Source organism: Mytilus galloprovincialis, chromosome 5 (assembly GCF_965363235.1).
Source record: "Mytilus galloprovincialis chromosome 5, xbMytGall1.hap1.1, whole genome shotgun sequence".
NCBI lineage: Eukaryota > Metazoa > Mollusca > Bivalvia > Mytilida > Mytilidae > Mytilus > Mytilus galloprovincialis.
In genome coordinates, this window is record NC_134842.1 from 15,907,255 (window position 1) to 15,929,204 (window position 21,950).

General features: G+C 32.2%; 1 protein-coding gene across 1 annotated transcript; it reads right to left on the reverse strand.

The window, feature by feature from the left end:
• Window positions 1-18,074: 18,074 nt before the first annotated feature.
• LOC143077009 (uncharacterized) lies at window positions 18,075-21,847 on the reverse strand. The gene is made up of 5 exons (XM_076252899.1): window positions 21,698-21,847; window positions 20,303-20,373; window positions 19,622-19,771; window positions 18,866-19,003; window positions 18,075-18,193 (listed from the first exon to the last, which is right to left on the reverse strand). Exons 1-5 carry the CDS (start codon window positions 21,796-21,798, stop codon window positions 18,075-18,077), a joined length of 579 nt encoding a protein of 192 aa, XP_076109014.1. The 5' UTR covers window positions 21,799-21,847.
• Between the last annotated feature and the right edge of the window lie 103 nt (window positions 21,848-21,950).

The window sequence follows — 21,950 nt, forward strand, 5'->3', positions numbered from 1 at the left end:
TCTTCCAATTTGCATTATGACTGATATATCTTTAAACTTTACAAAGAACATGCAAATTGGGGTTATTGAATAATTATGCTATTTATAGCTCACTTTAAATGTCATAATTACTGTTTTGCCCGCAAAATAGCCACTGCCAAAATATAACTGTTTTAAATATAATCAATAAATGTAGACAAGACAAGACAAGACAAGACAATATTTTATTTAAGTCTCACCTCTTCATTATATAAAACATACAAACAGTTGATAAAACAACATCATAAAACATACAAGAGCCACTCTAAAAAGAGTTATGAGAGACTATCTAAAATGTATATACAATATTTACACTAAAATTAGCTATATAAAATACATTTTCTTTTCAATAAAATGTCATTGCAGATTTTGGCAGTATAAAAGTACATATTTTCATTTGTGAATAAAAATATAAATTTATCGTCATCAGACAATTGCATAAAATTAACATTAAATAGAGATGCTTGATAAAATAAATAACAACGCAAATCTTCATACACAGGACAATTCATTAAAACATGTTTTTCATCTTCAATTAAAAGATTTTCATTACAAATACTGTTATAACAAATTCTATTTTCAACTAAAAGACCTTCATACCTTCCGGTCTCAATTTTCAAAGGAGCCGTACCACTTCTAAATTTGGCATAGGCACTCCTATATTTACCAGGTATAATATTTAATAAATAATTTTCTTTTGAACGTTTTACATAAAATAATATTGTCCCTTGCAAGGAATATAATGTTGATTTTAGTAAAAAAAAAAAAAAAAAAAAGAAGACAGGTTGGAGGTTGGCTTATGATGTATAACAAGACAACCTTATCTTGTAAATACACAGTAGTTTTCAAGGTATGCCATCACTGTGTCTGTTTATAATAAACTGACAAACTCTTGATTGATACTTCGACATAAGATTGAAACTACAGCAGGGGTCCAGTTTAAATATGATAGCTTGCTATCCTGACCTCAATTAAAATCAAATTAGCTGCACGTGTGTGGTGTTTCTGCAGACGAATTTTACAAAAGTTAATTAATACATGTTGAGTGTTACACTAACAAAATTATAATATACACATTGATATGTAACATGTGTAAAGCAAGATATATTATGTCATGTTATGTGCAACATATTCAATTAAATTCCTATTTTTTAAAACGATTTTAGACACGTGTTGCATTTTCTGCAGATGTGTAAAACCAGGACAGTGGTGAGATATATATATATATATATATATATATAAGTAGGTCAGATAAATATTTAATATTTGGTTCAGTTTTGAATTGTTTATTATGTCAATTATTATAGTTGTATGTAACGCCATAGGTCTTAACCATTTATTGTTAATGAGTATGTGCCAATAAAAATATTTGTATTTGTATTTGTATTTATTTTTCTTTTGTCAACAATAGCATGAATAGTAGATAAATGTTTACCGTGTTATATATTATTCTGTTCCTATATAACATGTATAATAGAAACTTTCTAAAAAGTGAGAGATAAAAAACAACAGTGAAAAAATACAAATAGTATTAATTTACTTACATTGAATCTACGTGCAGTTCGATAGTACGGTAGCAGAATGCGGCCATGAAAGAAAAAAAAATATGTTGTTCCCTCAAGATACTATGTCGTTCCCTCAAGATGCTATGTCGTTCCCACAAGATAGTTATCTCGTTCCCTCAAGATACTATGTCGTTCCCTCAAGATAGTTATCTCGTTCCCTCAAGATAGTTATCTCGTTCCCTCAAGATACTATGTCGTTCCCTCAAGATAGTTATCTCGTTCCCTCAAGATAATTATCTCGTTCCCTCAAGATACTATGTCGTTCCCTCAAGATGTTATGTTGTTCCCTCAAGATACTATGTCGTTCCCTCAAGATGATATGTCGTACCCACAACATAGTTATCTCGTTCCCTCAAGATACTATGTCGTTCCCTCAAGATACTATGTCGTTCCTTCAAGATGTTATGTTGTTCCCTCAAGATAGTTATCTCGTTCCCTCAAGATGCTATGTCGTTCCCTCAAGATGTTATGTTGTTCCCTCAAGATAGTTATCTCGTTCCCTCAAGTTACTATGTCGTTCCCTCAAGATGTTATGTTGTTCCCTCAAGATGCTATGTCGTTCCCTCAAGATACTATGTTGTTCTCTCAAGATAGTTATCTCGTTCCCTCAAGATTTTAAAATTGTATTGATATATGATTCATTTCGCCCTTCGAAGCGGAACTGTAGACGTGGCCAGATCCCAAAAGTAGAATATTTGCATAATAATTATGATATAATAATTCTGTATTTAAAGAGAATAACTGAGAGGGGATAGGAGGGGTCCTGATCCAGAAATCCCGGTCTTAAAAACACGAAATCTCGAAATCCCGAATTTAAATAAAGTAAATCCCGACGTCCCGTAATCCGAAAAAAAAAGAATTCCCGGATCCGAAAGGGTCAATCCCGAAATCCCGAGCTTAAAAACACCCGATCCCGGAGTCCCAGTAAAGGCAGCACTCCACAGTTAGATGTGTAGTTTCGCATTTTGGCCCCTGAGGATTTTTCAAATATAAGAGCTAGTGTGCAATAAAATTCATTTTTGGATAGCTGAGTATTAAAATAGCCTTCGTATTGGGTTTATATGAAACCCAAGATCATATAATGTATGTAATATTTAGACAATATACGTATAGTGTCTTGAAATATGAAATTTATTTGTATGAGGCTTAGAAACGGGAAAATGCGAGGTTCTACCGAGCATTTTCCCGTTTCGTGCCGAATACAAATACATTTCATATTTCAAGACACTATACGTATATTGTTTTTATACTGAAATCGATAAAATAATAAAAAAATAATAAAAATATGAAACAAATATTATTAAAAAAAAAGTGTTTGGAATTTCCCCCTTGGGGTACCATTTTGGGGTATTTCCCTATGAGCGTAGTCTAGGCGGTAAGCATTGACAATTTACGGAATTAGAAAGGGAAAATGAATTTAATTAATAGCATTTGATAAACATGGTATATAAATTACCAATTTGAAGACATAACAGGTTTAAATTCATAAAAGTTTGACCATTGTTACTACACGTTGTCATGGTTGTGACGTGACGTTGTAAGTAGGCGGGGCTTATAGGTGAGTTGAGGTCATTGACGTATAAAGCTAACGTTTATACGTATAGCTTTATCTGTATAGTAAAATAGCTGATTGCAGTATAAAGGCTGTTTTCTGTATGACAGTCCGTATTTGTATGTCCATACCATACATTGGTCCGGCAATTTTTGTAATGTTTTTTTCCAACTTTTTGTCGCACGAACTTTGTGATTAGATTTTACGAAAAAATTAGGCGAAAGACACCCATTTTTTATTTGATCATTAGGAAGATTTATGAAAACAGTTTCTAAAAAGGTATCACTCAAAGGCTTTGAAATTCTAGTTTGATCCAAATTTTGGGGGATATGTGACATGCATGTTTACCCCCTTTTTGCAATATTTTATGGTAAATAAATGCAGAATGTTGCCATGGATACACCGAAAAGGAATTTTTTTTCACCCTTTTAACATTTGAAAATAAAATCTAAGGAAGATACTGATTACATACATATGCACATGTACAACACAAACAGTTAGGTTAATGTCTTAGAAATCCAGGAATAGGAGATGATAAAACATTTTGTGGCTCATTTTTAATTTTATTTTCTAAGAGGGTGGTAAAGGGTTATTTTCGTGCAACGTTTTCGGCCTTTGCATTTTACGTGTTTTCGTAATTTGGTGTTTTATTTCTCGTTTTCTCGTGTTTGGTTCGATGTGCGTGCTTCGTACTTCCCCTTATTTATTTTCCGTGTTTCATGTCGGTGGTCTTAATTTCTCGTTCTTGCATTGTTCCGCATTTGATTAAAAAGTGAATTGGAAGTAACTCCACGTCTTTACTCCACCGTTTCTAAGTTGGAAATAAAGAATAAATCAATATAATTGTATTGCTATGTTGAGGGAACGAGATAACTATCTTGAGGGAACGACATAGTATCTTGAGGGAACGAGATAACTATCTTGAGGGAACGACATAGTATCTTGAGGGAACGAGATAACTATCTTGTGGGTACGACATATCATCTTGAGGGAACGACATAGTATCTTGAGGGAACAACATAACATCTTGAGGGAACGACATAGTATCTTGAGGGAACGAGATAATTATCTTGAGGGAACGAGATAACTATCTTGAGGGAACGACATAGTATCTTGAGGGAACGAGATAACTATCTTGAGGGAACGACATAGTATCTTGAGGGAACGAGATAACTATCTTGTGGGAACGACATAGCATCTTGAGGGAACGACATAGTATTTTGAGGGAACAACATATTTTTTTTTTCTTTCATGGCCGCATTCTGCCACCGTACGATAGAGACGCGGCTTTCTGAATGGCGCTAAATTTTACCACAATCGCGTCACAGTGGCACCCATCATCTGGGTCATAATTGAAAACAAATGCTCGTATATATTAAAACTAATCAATATATCGTTCAATAGTTCTACAAATAAAAGAACAGAAAAAAGTGAAAATTAAATTGAGTACAACAAAAGAAAAAGAAAAACGACAGTAAAAGAAGATTTTTTGCTATATATGTCGATGATTAGGTGAGGACCATTTGATATTCTAGGGGGGGGGGGGGCAGGAGGATTTGTGTTGGATCGGTTATTTATTTTTGTAAACTAAGAGGACAGATTATCTATTTTCTGAACTATTGAAGCAAGATTTTTCATTTTCATTAAAGCAAGGGACTGATTATTTATTTTCACAACTATATTTATATTCGAAAACAAACAACTTTTTTAAAATTATTTGTTTATTACAAATAATATATGTATAGTCAAGTCATTATGTACCATGTAATCAGAATTAATCATCATCATCTGCAGAAATTAATCTTCTATATTCTGACTGTCTATACATGTATTGTATACATATACCGTATTAAAGTTTGGTTGTATCTAGCCTTTTTAAAAAGTATTGGTAAACATAAAATTATTCCGCCGAGCGGAGCGAGGCAAATTTTCCTTTTGAAGGGTTTTGATGTCACTGAAGGCCCAAGAACTTAGAAGCTATAGAACAAATGATGCAAAATCATGCTTACTGGGTGTTCCCCAGACCTTTTCTTAATCTGAAAAATACAAGTTCTGTTTAATAATTGTTTTGACAATATTTGTGTCTCAAAGCAAAATGTATAGATTCAGTGTAAGTGTTCCAACGAAAATATACCTCAAGTTAAATGAAACCAATTTTCAGACATTTCAAGTATATTTTAATAATATTTATACTTTTATTATTAAAAGAGTTGGGAAATTTTCCCGATTTTTTTTGGGGAAAAAAGATGAATTTATGAAGAATCTGAGCCATCTCATACTTTTGATTAGACCTGCTGAGTTATTTATTTCCAATACATTGCAAGTCAGGTAATTTATTTTCAAACTACCACAGAACAAACCAATTATTTTTGTGATAATCAAGACTGAGTTATTTATTTTCAAAATCCTCCTGCCCCCCCCCCCCCCTCAGAATATCAAATAGTCGTCCCCCTACTTCAACTAAATACTTTATCGATCAAAAATATGCTATAACGTTACAGATACGTGACAGTTGCGTCAGAATATGACATTGCAATGTGTTTACTGAGTGATGCTGTATTATTGTGTAACCTTCACGCATGATTACTAAGCACTCAATAATTTACCTAATATATCAAGTAAAAAGAATATCAAACAACAAATACATTCTCAGAAAGTTACATTATATTATCTATTTGCTTCGATTTATATAACTGTATATGTATAATAATATAGTGTTATTAACTGGCTGTTTCTGTATAGGCACTGGTATAGATCCAATGTTTGCTGTATTGGCCTCGAGACCAGTAGGCTTAAAGGTTTAAAAAAATAACCAACATGACAAGGAGTTACGTCAAATACTATTTACAGGTTCCTGGTTTTTATATAAAAATGTCAATTTGAATATAGTTAATACAGACGCAACGTCAGATATTGCTACCATTTAGTGTAACAGAAAAATGACCTTAAATTGAGAACGTACACTATCTAATTCTTCCTGCTTTCCTTTTTTGGTAAATGCAAAGTATAACACACAAGTGTAAATGCCGTGAGAATCCAATCCAATATGATTTTATAATTAACATATGAAATGCAATTTTACTGCTAGTAATTATGTGTTTTTGGAGGAATATTGCTGCATTATATATTCAACCCGAGTATGATTTTATTCAAGCAGCAACATACAATAGCTTATAGTTATGATACTGATGTTTTCTTACTTTTTGATCGTCTTATAGATGTGTATTTTTGTAATGTGTGCATCATTTCGTTTTGTTGAAAGCAGGACATTTGAATTTAGTGGAGGAAGGAACAAGCGAATGCAGTTTATGCCGTCCCTATAGCTAGCATAACGCTTATGGCGACGTCAAATTATGATAACGGACAAACTTGCAAGACATTTTCATTAATCCGTATTTTTTATAGATAACCATGTAATGTTAATGCTATTTGGTGTACCAGCTTCAACTTTAAAGTACTTTTTATTGGTATGGTTATCAAAGCCGAAAAATAATCTTCACAAAATCAAATCTTTTGTGAAGGCATGAAAGTTTAACTCGGACATTTCCGCAAGACATTGCGAACTATTGTTTTGAATTGAATATGTAGCTCAATTTATTTTTAAATTCGAATTTTGGAAGCTTACACTTAGTACAAAACGATCGTGCTTACAATTTAATGAATTTATGTAAAATTTTTATTTATGAACTGAAATGTTTGAAGTTTCCAAATTAAATTTCCGATGGGACATTTCCGTACTTCATATTCTTTTGAAAATATGTATGCAAATTTTAAACAGGTCGAGAACTCTAGATTTTCTGACGTCAGAATATATTTGCATAGTAATTTCCAAAACACAAGGCCTAAATGGCCTTGAAAAACTGACCAATCGACCCAATGAACTACAATGCATTGTGGGCTACTACGAGTAAACTACTACTTAAAACACGTGGAATTAGTGGGAAAACAGTCAATTAATATATTGTCTGGGACTCTCATTACCAAAGTTTTTATTCTGCAAATATATTTAATGTAAAATATATAACGTAAGGCCACACCAATTTAATTTCTTGTTCTACGGATTTTTGGACTCAAAAATTTGGGGCGAGCGAGCGATTTGAAAATTTTAATAAAAAAATATTTAATTTGCAAATTTTTGAGGCGAAGCTTGAAAAGTAAAGGCGAGCGATTATAATTTTTTTTTGTAAATATAAAATAGTAGGTTTTGGCAATATTTAAACTTGATTTATCACTTGTACTTTGATATTTCTTAAATTTCTGAAGTATTTTTTCCCTGTTCACCAAGAAATAATTAAATCTGGTCTATGTATGTGTTACTGACAATGAGACAATTCTCCATCCAAGTCATAATCAGTTTGGGGGCAACCCCTTAATGTTATAAATATCCCTTTTACATGTTTTATGAGGGATCAATATAAGTTATAATATATTTGTTTGTACAAAAGGGCTCATATTTTCTCAAAGAACTATATATCTATCTGGTATTAAATGGTCGAAACATGTCCAAGAATTTTGTAATATTCCTGGACTTTAACCTTGTTAACTCATTTACTTTAACAGTTCAATATTATTCAAAATAAATGGACCCCTCTTTTAGAAAAAGTTGTTTAAAATTAATATGATGTAACTCTCCTCTTTTTGAGTACAAAATTCTAAGTTTTCAAAGGTTTTGTATAGAAGAACTATACAAATCCTTGGTATTTCTATTTTCTTTTCTACATCAGTAAAATTACCCCTTGTCCATGTTGTCTGAGGAAGGGTTGTTCTCAACCTGATAATAACAAACACCGGTCAAAGTACGGCCTTTTACACAGGGCTTTGATACAGACCAAACAGTAAGCTATAAAGGACCCGAAAATTATTAGCGTACACAATTCGAACAGGAAAACCAACGATCTAAATTTATATATCCAAACGGGAAAATACCAATGAACAACATCAACAACCGATAACTGCTGAACGACCTGCTCCTGAATCAATCAGGACATGCAGCGGCTATGGATAGTTTTGTTTCACCAGCATACAATATAATTGCAGTTGTAGGCAAATACTTCAGAAGTTCTTTGTACTTTATTCTATCAACGAACATGTTTTGATAGGGAATATAAGATATAAGTAACGGGGAAAGAAACCAATTTTTTGTTCTTTACAGGTTTTTCTGCTGTTCCTATTAATTTATTTCGGAGCACTCCCATTTCGGATAAATAGGTTTCATGCTGAAACAAATATTCTCACAGATATTTACACAGTGTGGTGGGGTGCTTTTATGTTTAAAATCGTTATATATATATATACAGGTTAGACTGTGATTTTATAAACAAAAGTCAAATGTTGATATCTTTTTATAATATTTACAAAAAAACGTTGCGGGAAATTGGACATAATTACATTTCCGGATGCGGAAAGCGGGAATATAAAAAAAATAAAAAAATTCTGTTTTGAAAAAAATACGTGCGGGCGGGTCCGTCGAACAAGGAATCAAATTGGTGTGGCCTAATCTTCAATTTGCATGCTCAGATTAAAAAAATATTGTTTATTGGCTTCACGATTAGACTTTCTTTTTCGCCTTGCAAAAGTAGTTGAACCGGTTTTGTGCATTGTTATAAATTAAACCTGCATTAATTTCACGACATGACACAGTGGAATGTCCAATGAAGTGACCACTGTCCAGTAAGAAAATCATTTGAGCTCTTTTAAACCTGTATAATATCATTGCAAAATCATTTCTGCCTAGAAAAACACGAAACTTTCATTGAAACACTTCTTTCTGTACTGAATGTGTATTTTTTTTTATCAGGACCTGAAGTAATAGTAAGAACATCATAATATTCAGTATGCTAAAAAGAAGTGTTATGAAAGCGGCAGGGGCGGGTCCAGCCATTTTAAAAAGGGGGGGTCCTAACCTTGGACAAAAAGGGGGGGGGGGTTCCAACTACATGTCCCCATCCAAATGCACTGATCGTCCAAAAAAGGGGGTCCATCCCCCAGAACCCCCGCCCCCTGGATCCGCCACTGAGTGGGTACGGTATATAGCTCAATACATTTTTTATAGTTTAAATTCATCAATCGATAATATCCGTTTGTTGCTAATTTTATCACAAAATATACCTCAGAGGTTTTTTATCGTTCGGCTGCTGTCCTGTTGACATATGTAAAATATCTCCAATATTAAAAGTCTCTGGATCATAGTGGGTGCAATATTACCTATTAATTTTTTTTTCTAAAACGTGCTTTGTATATAGAAATAAGAAGATGAGGTATGAGTGCCAAATGAGACATCTTTCCAACAAAGACATAATTTAGTAAGGTAAGCAGTCATAGGTCCAATGCTGAAAAGTAAGCTATTAATGACCCAAAAATTACTTGTGAAAAACAATCCAAACAAAAAACAACAACAAAAAACGGCCCAATTAAATATATAAAAGGACAAGAAATCTATCCCATCAAACAAAAATATATTGTATAGGAGCCTGTATTTCAGTGGTTGTCGTTTGTTTATGTGTTACATATTTGTTTTTCGTTCATTTTTTTTTAATATAATTAAGGCCGTTAGTTTTCTCGTTTGAATTGTTTTACATTGTCATATCGGGGACTTTTATAGCTGACTATGCGGTATGGGCTTTGCTCATTGTTGAAGGCCGTACGGTGATCTATAAATGTTAATTTCTGTGTCATTTTGGTCTCTTGTGGACAGCTGTCTCATTGGCAATCATACCACATCTTCTTTTTTATTATAGATCCAGCGCTGCAATTTTCACAAAACATATCAAATTTTCCACCTTGTCGCACATACATATTGATAAAATCATTACAGCTTATTTCTTATGCATGTGGAGCAAAACTTTGGTTAGCTTGCTTGCTTGTTTGTATATTGTACAAAATATAAAATATACAAGTTAAACTATGCCTATATATATATATACATGTATTGTTTAAAGATGTCAATCTTATTTTCAAAGCTTGTATAAACAACTATACAAACAAAGCAAGCAAGCCAACCAAAGTTTTACTTTGCAGGTTTAAGAAATCAGCTGTAATGATTTTATTCAGTTTGGCAAATGTCCGAGCCCGTTAAAAAACGAACAAACTGAAACTACAGTTGCTGACTTCACTACCTTAAAAAAAAATGAACAGTTTGGAAGTCCCATATACTGAAATGTGACCATCAAAAATACTTATAAATTTTGTTAACACTGCCATGTATGTAAATATTTCTTCGCTATTCGAACACAAAATTCAAGGATCCCACATTTGCCTTTAATTATCTATACGAACATTGCTGTACTCGTGAATATCAGACGGCTTACTTTACACCAGTTAGTTTGTCTCATAGGTAATTGTGTTTTTTCGCTGTTGTTTCGTTGCTTCTGGTGGACAAATACATGAAGAAATCTCATCAAACATATTAATGGCTATATATCGGGTAATTCAAACCCTTTTTTCTTCACATAGAAACAACTCTTCGTTAATCTGAGCATGGAAGTAATACTTTATATCACGAACTATAAATGAGGATACACAAAATGAAAAACTAAGCGAAATTGTGAATCCCGCATTGCACGAAAAAATGTGTTGTATTTCAGTAAATAACACGTGTTCTTGGTTGATTGTAAACACGTAGTAGTCCATCATGCATTGTGACTCATTTAGTGGATTGGTCAAAAACCTAGGTAAAAATAAATTGCGTCACATGTAAATAAACAATTACATGTGCGAGAACATAAGTATGCTAATTTATGCATTTCCATATAAGGTAGTGGTCCCGACCTGTTAAATGGAGACAGCCTTGTTAACCAATCCTGAAATATATCACGTCATAGAATGTTCATGCAAAATTTCGAAGAGTTGCGTGAACATTTCGCGAATTGTGCGAGTTTTATGTCCCGATTTTGTTACATGGGACAAACTAAGTTAACGTTTTTCGGATAATCTGTGTCTTCCTAAGCCTATGCATATTATATTTTTATTCTTTCTCTATCATAATGTGAAAATTTTAGAATCAATCTTTATTTTCATGTATACATATGCATGTAATTTGAAATATTTATTTCAGCATTTCTATAAAAAATTTCCGGTCAAATATTTACTTAACGCTAATTAATAGCAATATCTAACGTTGCGTCATAGCCGATCTCATTGAGTGTGTGAGCAAAGGTAATATCCTTGGGTAGCTTGCTTGCTAGCTGAACTGTAAAGTCATTTTAAAATAGGTGAGGTATACTTTCGAAGTAGCCTAGTCCCACAAACAAATATTATATTGGTTATCTGTCGGACTGGTCTACTCTTAAAGGAGGGCAGTTCACCTAACCTAATAATGACGTCAAGATTCAGCTAGCTAGCAAGCAAGATAACTAAAGATATAACCTTAGCCTACACCCTCAATGCAATCGGCTGTAACTTATACTAGCTTATAATACAACTACATTGTTTGCAAGAGAAATATCGAAATAACTGCTAGCAACCAAATCTGCATTTGCGTTTTGTCTTATTTGTAATAACGAATTTGGTGCAGAAATTATAGTTAAGGTTCTGGCGAGCATCGCAAGGGAGAATTTAACTTCTAATAATTTTAACGTGAGTGGAATTGTTAATTATTTTTTTTTGTCATCAGTTCTTTAAAGTTTAGTGAAGTTTCAGGGTAGAAATATGTTTTGGCATATATTCGAAAATTAGGAATTGTGTTTCATCTAATTGAAACCGGATGAGAAATATTTAAAGTGGACATGTTATTCATTTTCCTGCAACTTGTGATTAAAACTAATATTCCAGATACAGAAAAAATTAAAATGCGCGTATTTAACAGCAGCAAATCATTTTTGTGTCGGCGTCTTTATAAAATTGTTATATATATATAAAAATAATACCAATCAATTTCATCGGAGATACATTTTAATTCTAAAATGAATGTTCATAAAAATCGAGATGCTTCGAAAAGAGAAAAGAACTACGTTTGTTGTTGAAAACTGAAAACAGTCGAGAACAGATATATACAGGCCGGTATCAGTTCAGACTTTTACTGGTTAATAGTCACTGTGGTTTAAGATGTAAATTGTTCTTGAAAAGCATTTTTGCTAGAGTAGCATGTGAAAAGCCATCTAACAATATGTGTATATCCGAGAAGGGTTAAATAAGTACGTACGATGCATATTCACTGGTGGTAAGCGGATGGTCGTAACTAAAAGTTACGACCATCCGGAGATGGGAGACAACTCTAGGGATAAGTTTTTCTTTTCCGATTTTCGTGCACTAAAAGGTTCATTTGAACCAAACCGCTTGTCTCGTACATACTATTCGGCAGTCCGGTGATATTAAAACCAAATTTGATGCCTTAAAACATTCCAATTTTCGTAAAATAGTCATTCAAAAATTCAAGCATGATGGTCGTAACTACAAAAACAAAAATATTGAGGATGGTCGTAACGTAAATTTGTGATGGTCGTAACTAAGATAAATAAGACCGAATAAGGCAAGTCAAGAGTTTTAAACGTTTCTTTTACTATATGAATACTAGTATTTTATATGATGTATTTCTGAAGAATTTTTTTCTTTTTTTACATACAATGCAAAATAAAGTAATTTCAATGCGTGTAACACTTATCAAATCAAAAATTTTAAAAGTTTTCAAATATTAGTTTTTGGGGAATTTTGATTAAAGTTCGATTTGAAATTCCAAATTTTTCAAATGTCTTGTACCGAACCATTCAAAAGTACTAAACGTGTCTTTTGTTATATGAATATATCATATATCATATTATATATTTGTGAAGTTGTTTTCACCAAATAATAAAAACTAAATGGAGAGAGGGATACCTGTAAAGAAAAAAATTGGAACGAATCGAACGAAACAATAAAAAATGAAATGAACAGTCATATATTCTGAAAATATTATGTATAAAATCAACAAAGAGGCAAATAGTTGAATTAATGTAAACGGTTAAATTTATTCACAATGTAAATTTCTCAAAAGTGGAGAATTCATTTTAAAAAAAGAAACACAGCTCTGGTTATGATAATTCTTAGTTAGAAATAAAAAGCACGAAAGTTTTTTTCGTTTGGAATTCGCATCTATTGAAAATATAAACGTTGAGGATGTACCTACTAGTTGATTTTTTAAAATCTTCAATTTAAGAATGATACATTAAGTCGAAAGAGCATTAATAAGGAGTCAAAATAAGCTTAAAATATTGATAGGTTATGAAGGTCGTTATCGAGACTAGAGCATACCCTGCGAATTCGCAGGTCCGTACCTTAGTTAAAGAACATACGCTTTATTTTTAGCCTGGATGCTTAGACGTCATATTGTTGTTGGTGAAATCAAGCTGATAATCAGGTGCACAGTAATGTCCAATGACGAAGTCCATGAGTAGCTTGTAGCCATTCATACCATGTAAACATATAACTTACACATGATTTTCAACCTGCATACCGGGATTTGTATGTAATAGTTGCCGCAGTACATTTAGTTTGACCTAAGTCCTTGTAACATTATCCTGGCTACAAGCTTAAGCCTGGCTACAAACTAGTATTTTATTTTACTCTTAAATTCAGTGCATGTAGCAGTGTAAAGTATATATCAACAATATTCCTGGGTTGAGTTCAAAATCGTAGTAGCTACGTAGCCGCTATCAATGTCTATGAAACAACTTGTCTATAGCTACATGCTCAAAAGTCAAAATCTACGTAGCACTACGTAGCAGCTACGATATTGAACTCAACCCTGACTCAGAAGTGCATTTGTGGATTCTATTTCCTCATGAACGATCAAAAGACGAATATTTGAAGGCCAATAGTTTATAAGACAATAACAATTTAAAGTCAAGGAGTAAAAAAGACTCAAAGACTCAAAGACTTATAAGAGCTGCAATAGATGATTTAAAGATGATTGTTCAGAATTGTGCGTTTAATAATTTCATCTGCCGACATGATTGGAGATAAAAAAAAAAAAGACGAAAATAAAAAAAACACTAAAAACAAATATAAGGGAGTAGACGTGCGTTTAATAATTTCATGCCTTAACGTACAGAAAAAAATAAATTAATTCTCAACCCTAACATACTTTTTGGCTTAATGCGAGTTGATTAGTTTTCACTGTTGCTCCTAAATGATGAGCGTTTGAAATCCATCAGAAATGTGTATGTTTAATAATTCTCTCGCTTAATTTCTGCATATCATTACCAGAGTAACAAATAAGATTGTTTGTAGCAAATCATATATTACATCTGAGTCTATTACCTTTACAATTAAAATACATTAATAAAAGTTTGTCTAAATACTCGAGTTACGGTCATCTTTCAAAGTTACGACCATCTTGTGTCGGTTACGACCATCATCCAAAATGTTATAGTTGAAGTTACGACCATCACACATTTAAAGTTACGACCATCATGCTTGAATTTTTGAATGACTATTTTACGAAAGTTGGAATGTTTTAAGGCATCAAATTTGGTTTTAATATCACCGGACTGCCGACTAGTATGTACGAGACAAGAGGTTTGGTTCAAATGAACCTTTTAGTGCACGAAAATCGGAAAAGAAAAACTTATACCTAGAGTTGTCTCCCATCTTCGGATGGTCGTAACTTTTAGTTACGACCATCCGCTTACCACCAGTGATATTTGCTAGTGTAGCGTGTGTATGTAGTTATGTGAACGGTACCAGGTGTAGATATTTATGTATTATCGTTGATCATCTCAACGAGATTGATTTTCTCGCTTTATCCGGTACAGCGGAAGCGAGAAAAGCAATCGAGTTGAGATGACCAATGATAATCTGTTTATCGCTATTTTACGTATGACGACGTTGTCCATTTCATGTCAATCACATTAGCAACGCCACCTTAGTTTCTAGTGATAATTTTCCATCTCGGGCGAATAGCATGATATAAAAAGTTATCGCAAAAAAAAAGATCAAACGAAAAATTCACAAAATAGCGATAAAAACAGTTAATGTCTCTTTGAAGATACTCAAGGCCAAACGTAATTAAAGGTCTAAAACCTAGTTCAATCATTGAGAATCAGATAAAAAGAAAACGATCAAGAGTGAAGCCAAACCGGGTTGGTTTATCATGGAAATTTTATACTATACTGACATGCATGCTTTAATGCATTTCTAGTGCAGAGTGTGACTATCCTTCCCACACGTGTTCATTCATGTCCGTGAAGAATTTAATTGGTTCAGGCTATGCATCTTTGCTAGCAATGAAAAATTTATACTTCTGTCTAGCGTGTTATTGATAAATTATTTTGGAACTTTCGAATAATGATGTACAATATAAATGAGTACCGCGTGTACCTTCGATAAATATCAAACACACTTTATAGACTTATAAATCATGTCTGAATTTCAAACGATTTGGCTATATTTTACTTATTATCATCTGGAACCAAAGAAATCTTAGATATCTAAAGTAACAAACGGACTTAAAGCTTGCATGGTAATTTACCACAAAACCATTAAAAATCGACCTTATATATATATTTGAATTATATGATTTTCTCTTAAAATTCCAATAGATCTGGTCAAACGATCCTCAAAGTGTTTAGTTTTTTTTATATTTTCAGAGCAGCAACGTAGTTTTTACAATTTTGGTTTTAATTGGTTTTTTTTTCTTGAAGGTGTTCTTTGTAATGAAAGAAAGTGTGAGGAGATTCATCAATCACAAAAAAAACTACGCTTCCTTAATAAAATCAAAAGCAAATTAACAAAGCTTTTTTTCTCCCTCGTATAAATTGTAAAATTTAATATACAACTATTATATATAACTTGAAGTGTATGTTCATTGTTGATCAGACGTTTCACAAACAACCCGAATTCTAACAAAAAGTGCAATGACAATCAAATTATTGGATGCCACTTCCTAAATTTGCTGGTAATTCTTTCCGTAAAGCTTTAACCAACTCATAAACAGTTATATGAAATTTTAAAACAAGAAGTGAATTCACAAGTGGAAGCGAATAGTCAGATTAAATTTTATATGAGGGACACTAGAATCCCTCCCCTCAATAAATATTTTGTCTCTTTCGATGGCAAAAATACAAATAGCTGAAGAAACTTTTTTGCCATGTCGTTGTCCGTTTGTTGGGGGTCTCATTGGGGGGTTCTGATCCCGGATCCCGCTTACTGTTTTGTCAGATTCCCGTATCCCGCTTTCACTATGTACCTAAGCAATTCTCATTTTTTTGTAATTTCCCGTGTCCCGCTAGACGTCATTTTCCGTTTTCCCGGCATAATAATTTGACTTTTACGTGTCACGCTTACAAAAAAACGGCAATCCCGCGTCTCGCTTAGACCCCAATGACACCCACTTTGTTTTTTATCTCTGGTATATTTCGCCCTTCTTTTTTAAATGTATATATATATATATATATATGAGTCAGACTCATATAATTTTTCCTGTTTGTGTAGTATTGTCAATTTTGATGATCCAATACCTATTAAGTTTACTGGTTGGTAGATTCGTATAGACTCTATATATATATATATATATATATATATATATATATATATATATATATATAAACGGAAAATGACGTCTAGCGGGACACGGGAAATTACAAAAAAAAATATAAATTTAGCACTACTAGTATTTAATTTAAAAGCTCAGACACACACTTACTGGTGCTCATAAGTAACAAAAATATCTAACCTAACATTAGTTTTGCTCTAATAAAGACATCTTTGGCCACATGATATCGATAGCTTGCCATGCATACATGTTTTTGCATGATAGTACAAGGACTTTATTATCTCTCGATCGTTTCATAGTAAATGTATTTGGCATTGTACGTAAAGCAAACGTCATTAACATGTTAAATCAATCACTATTTTTTTATTTGTAAAAGACACTTTGAATTTCACTACAACAAGTAGGTTCTACGGTATGTATATACATTTAAAAAAAAATGTATACTAAAAATGAAGACCAAAACACACGTGTGATCTTACATTGACAAGATGTTACTTCGTTGATATTTCATCCGTTAAGACGGACTTCCATGTAGCACTTAATATCAAATAATTAGTAAACAATAAATACTAAAATAAAAATAATATTCTCTCTGTGTGTTACTTGTAAAATATGCTTAATCAAGTTGGTTGTACATTTTGCACTATTACTAGCCTTTGCCTCACACTCTCTATAATTCAATTGGAAGTATTCCTGATGAAAAACATCATTATTACAAAATATTAGAACAAAAGACACATATCAAAACTAGTAATTAAAATGAAACACAAAAAAGTATCTCATGAAATAATGCATTTTGTGAATGCGTGTTATATGGTTGCCTTCTTCATAGACGAGTCATTTCTCTTCCTGTGCCGAACTTTTATCTTCTGAAGTATTTTAGCATATATAGAAAGAAATGTAAATACAAAAGTTCCAACTGACACCGCCACGATAAAAACTATGTATCCAATGTGCATTACACCTGTAAAAGAATAAGGAATATATGTCATAGTTAATATTTCGAAATAATGGGAAAAATAATGAAAAGTTTATTTTAGGTCATGTTTACTTCCATGTTTAGACCTCTATTTGGTCAACTTTTATGTTCTTCAGCCATGAAAGTACCATTATATAAAACAAAAGTATATGTAGATAAATATATAGAACATGTTCAGAGTTTTATTTATTTAAAGTTTAATATCAGTATTTGTCGGTCCTGTACATGTAGCATATTCAAGTTCACATGTTATTAATACATTAAAACAAGAACTAAAATTCTTTGATGTCTATCCATCACGCTGAGCACATGAACTCCAACAATGAAGTCAAGGTAACCTGTAACCGTTACCAAGGTGATTTGATGGATACTATTCCATTGCTAATATTTCCAAAGAGAACATCAAATATTAAATATCAAAAACTCGTTTTTAGAATAATAAAAAGCTGTTCGAAAAATTGATTCAAAGAAAGACAATACTTTATAGACTATTAGTCAATCCTTATAAAATTCTTCTTGAAACTTGCCTGATGTTACACTCTTGTCATCATGTAACAAACTGTTACTGTTGTTGCTGTCAGCACAGCTATCCATATTGTTGTGAGAAGCTGTGCCTAAATAAATATCAAAACATGTGAATATGTATACAGTATTTTAAAGAAGTTTACCTTGCATATTGCTTGTCTAAAAATTATACAATATACAATATATAAAATAAATTTGAAGAAATAAAATCTAAAATCAGTTGATAGTTCTCATTTAAAAAGACTTTAATGACTTCTAATTTAGATTCGTTTTTTATAACGTTTTATAATAATATGATTATTTTAAAGGGGGGAATTAAAAACAAATGAAAATGATTTATTTTTTTTGCCTTTAAAAATAGATTGACAAATGTGTCATGATAATTCTGGGCGAGAGGCTGAATTATTATCTTGCAATTGATCCAATACAGACACTAAAGGGTTATTTAAAGAAAACAAATACACAGCCTGATACAGTCTTTCAAATGATATATCAATCCAACCAGACATTTACATCAAAGGAACGAATAACCCCATCAGTATGAACCAATCTCCATGACAAACAAACATAAAAATGACAATGCTTCTAAACCCCCTCATAATCCTTTGTGTAAATGAAATTTTATAACAATTATGTTAATGTCTTTTTAAAGAACTAGAGCAAATGCTACTACGCTAAATTTTAAGTTGGCAGTTCTAACACTACAATACAAGATACGATTTGTAGATCCGTAACAGTGCTCTGGTCTATCGTAGACTTACCAGGTTTACATATAGTTGAGGTATTTGAGGTATTTGAGGAATTAGATGTACAGTTTCCAGTGCCTGAATCACATTTCTCGTGTCTTTTACACATGCATTTGTGTTTACATCTGGGTCCATAATATCCTTGTGCACAAGCTAGAGAAATTAAGATATATTAAGTATAATGCATCTTAAATATCAAATAGGTTCGACATTGGCATGTCGTGAAGAAAAGCTTAAGTGACTATAAACATAACAGTACTGATTAGAAAAATACAATTTCACAAAATGATTTAGAAAATTTGCAGTTTTAATGTAGTAACCATACACTGAAATTAGATATTAACTGTATTCAACAGATCAATAATTTTTGTCATAGCTCCTAATGTGTTGAAGAAAAATTAGCGAGCTATACTTTAAAAGCAATTAATTAAAAAAAAGTGTTTGTCAGCTCATACAATGTTCATAACCTCTATTCATTGACAGTTACTTATGTAGGATGTGTAATGCATTACTGGTGCAAATACATTGTACTTATATTTTGTCAGATTCGTTACCGTACTCGTGATATCTGTAGTAACTATTAACTATATTACACTGCTGCAGCATCGCTTTACAATTGTATAAATAAAATAACAATTTATGATTTATCTGCATCAAAATGTCTGTTTCGTTATATAAAAAATGCATTCAAAAACAAGGTTGTTTTTTTGTTGTAAGTTTCAAGTATCACAGAGATATTTTGTATTATTAAATAAACGTATTTAATCTTACTTTCATTACAGAAAACTCCATGTAAGCCAGGCTTACAACGACAACAAAATCGTCTATCGCAGTATGCATTTAGTGGACAATCACACATCTCTATGCATGTATCTCCACAATAATTCTCAGGACAAATCATAGAGGTGCAATCTGGACAATCTGTGCAGAAAAAAAGACATTTGACGTTACAGAATCATTAATATTCAGGACAGCTTGGTAACTTTTAAAGGATTATAGGGTAGTTGAATCTTTCAATGGTCACCGGTTTTATACATATTTAAACTGTTAATTCTTAAATGAGCGATGAATTAGTTTTTCCAAATACTGTTATGAGATAGATGTTGTAAAAAACATTATCGCTACTTTACGAAATTTTCCTTTAATCTTACTGCCTGATAATTTCTTTTCTCGTGTTATGAAAAGTTATCACAGGTGACTAAGGGCGCACATGCCCGTGGTCAATGAAATACATAACGTCGTCACAGGTAACAAAAAAAAAGGCATAAATAGATTAGCATTGGTCATCTCAACTCGACTGCTATTCCAATTGGGAATGATTTTTTGTACATTGTTGATAAAGATTCGTCTTATTAATAATCCTGTTATATTCTGTTTATTAAATGGTGTCCTGTTGAAGACGATGAAGACGACTCCGTAAGCGTCAGACAATGCTTATGATACATCACTTACCAACACATATGTCATTTTTTTCTTTGTAGCCTTCACAACAAAAAGTTGTCTCCTGTTGGCTGTTATTGTTCCTGCAATAAGTACATAACTTATTGTTAATTCTATTTTTTAGTTTAAGAAATGTTCATAATTACTTGAATACATTGTACGAGTTAAAAAGAATTTAAATATTGGTTGACCGCTATGAAATATCTGTTTCACAGATGACAGCGGATATGTTCCAATTGTCGTTACTACAATCATCTCCCCTTTCGCCTAATGTGATCTACCGAATTTGACTTATTACCGGGTTTTACTAGATGAGCAACACAAAGGGAGACACACATAGAGCAATATCTTATTACCCCTCCGAAGCGCCTGAGATAACTTTTATTTCTTGTGGGATTCGTGTTGCTCAGTATTTAGTTCTGTATGTTTGATTTTTTTCGTTTCGTCTTTTTGTCTTTTTTTTCAACTATTGCGTTATTATTTTTTGTTCGAATGTGCTTTTATACCTTTCGTTTATCCGAATAACAAGATTTCTAAACATATGATTCTCTCGAAACACATAAAATACAATAAAAGTGTTTTTCATAATGCCTTACACTCATTATGTTTTCCCTATTATCAATGAAAAGGTATTAATTATTTTGATACTCCAATAGACGTCAATTTCTTAACTATTTAGTGTCAGTACTCATTAGGAATTCATTGTCATAAAACTTTTCAGAGATGTAAAAATTATATCTATTTTAGATTTATTCTCAAAACGTTTTCTACTTGAACTTTATTGAATCTCGTCCATCCTTTCTCATTTCTTATATTAACGACAACGATTTATGATCAGCACCATTTACCATGGGTTTGGCAGGTTTGGTGTTGCTAAATATGTCTTTTTGAGGGCTGGTGTTTGTCTTTTAATGTTTTTAAACGTTTGTCATGTTTGTTTTTCCATTGGTTTCTTAAACGTTTCAAGAGTAAAAGTTGCATCGAAAAAAAAATCTAACCAACTTTCTAATTTTCGATTGATAATTATATTAATTTGACTACCAATGTCATTCTGTTCAAACAGACAGTACAAGACCAACATGTGCTCCAAATCTTAAATGAATCATACTTGTACCTGGTAACGGATTGAAGGAATTATGACCTTAATAGGTAACAACATGTTGTTACAAAACATTTATTATGAGCTATTATTTCAAGATACAATGAGACATTGTGTTTTAATTAATTATAACAGAGCTCATCATACTTGTCAGTTGAATTTAGCTTTTCTCATTAGGTTGAACCCTCGTTCATATATGTGATTTTTATGTCGAGCGACAGTGTAACATTTCTCTTCTAAAAACTCTTGATGCAGTATCACACAATTTATAACAATATATTTAAATCTATAAAGGTGATAACACTTACGCTTTGGACATTTGATCTCTTTTGCAAACACCGGGACCAACAGTTAAATGACATACTGCTTTGGTTAATAATACAACGGAGACTACAACAAAACTTATCATTCCAAATCTAGTGATTGTGTTACATTTATGAAAATATCATCACGGTTATTTATTTTGACACCAAATAGAATATTGATAAACAATTTTAAATTGACGTCAAATGAAATACAAACTTTAAGAATAGGGAAATATTTTCAATTTGACAGGAAAAA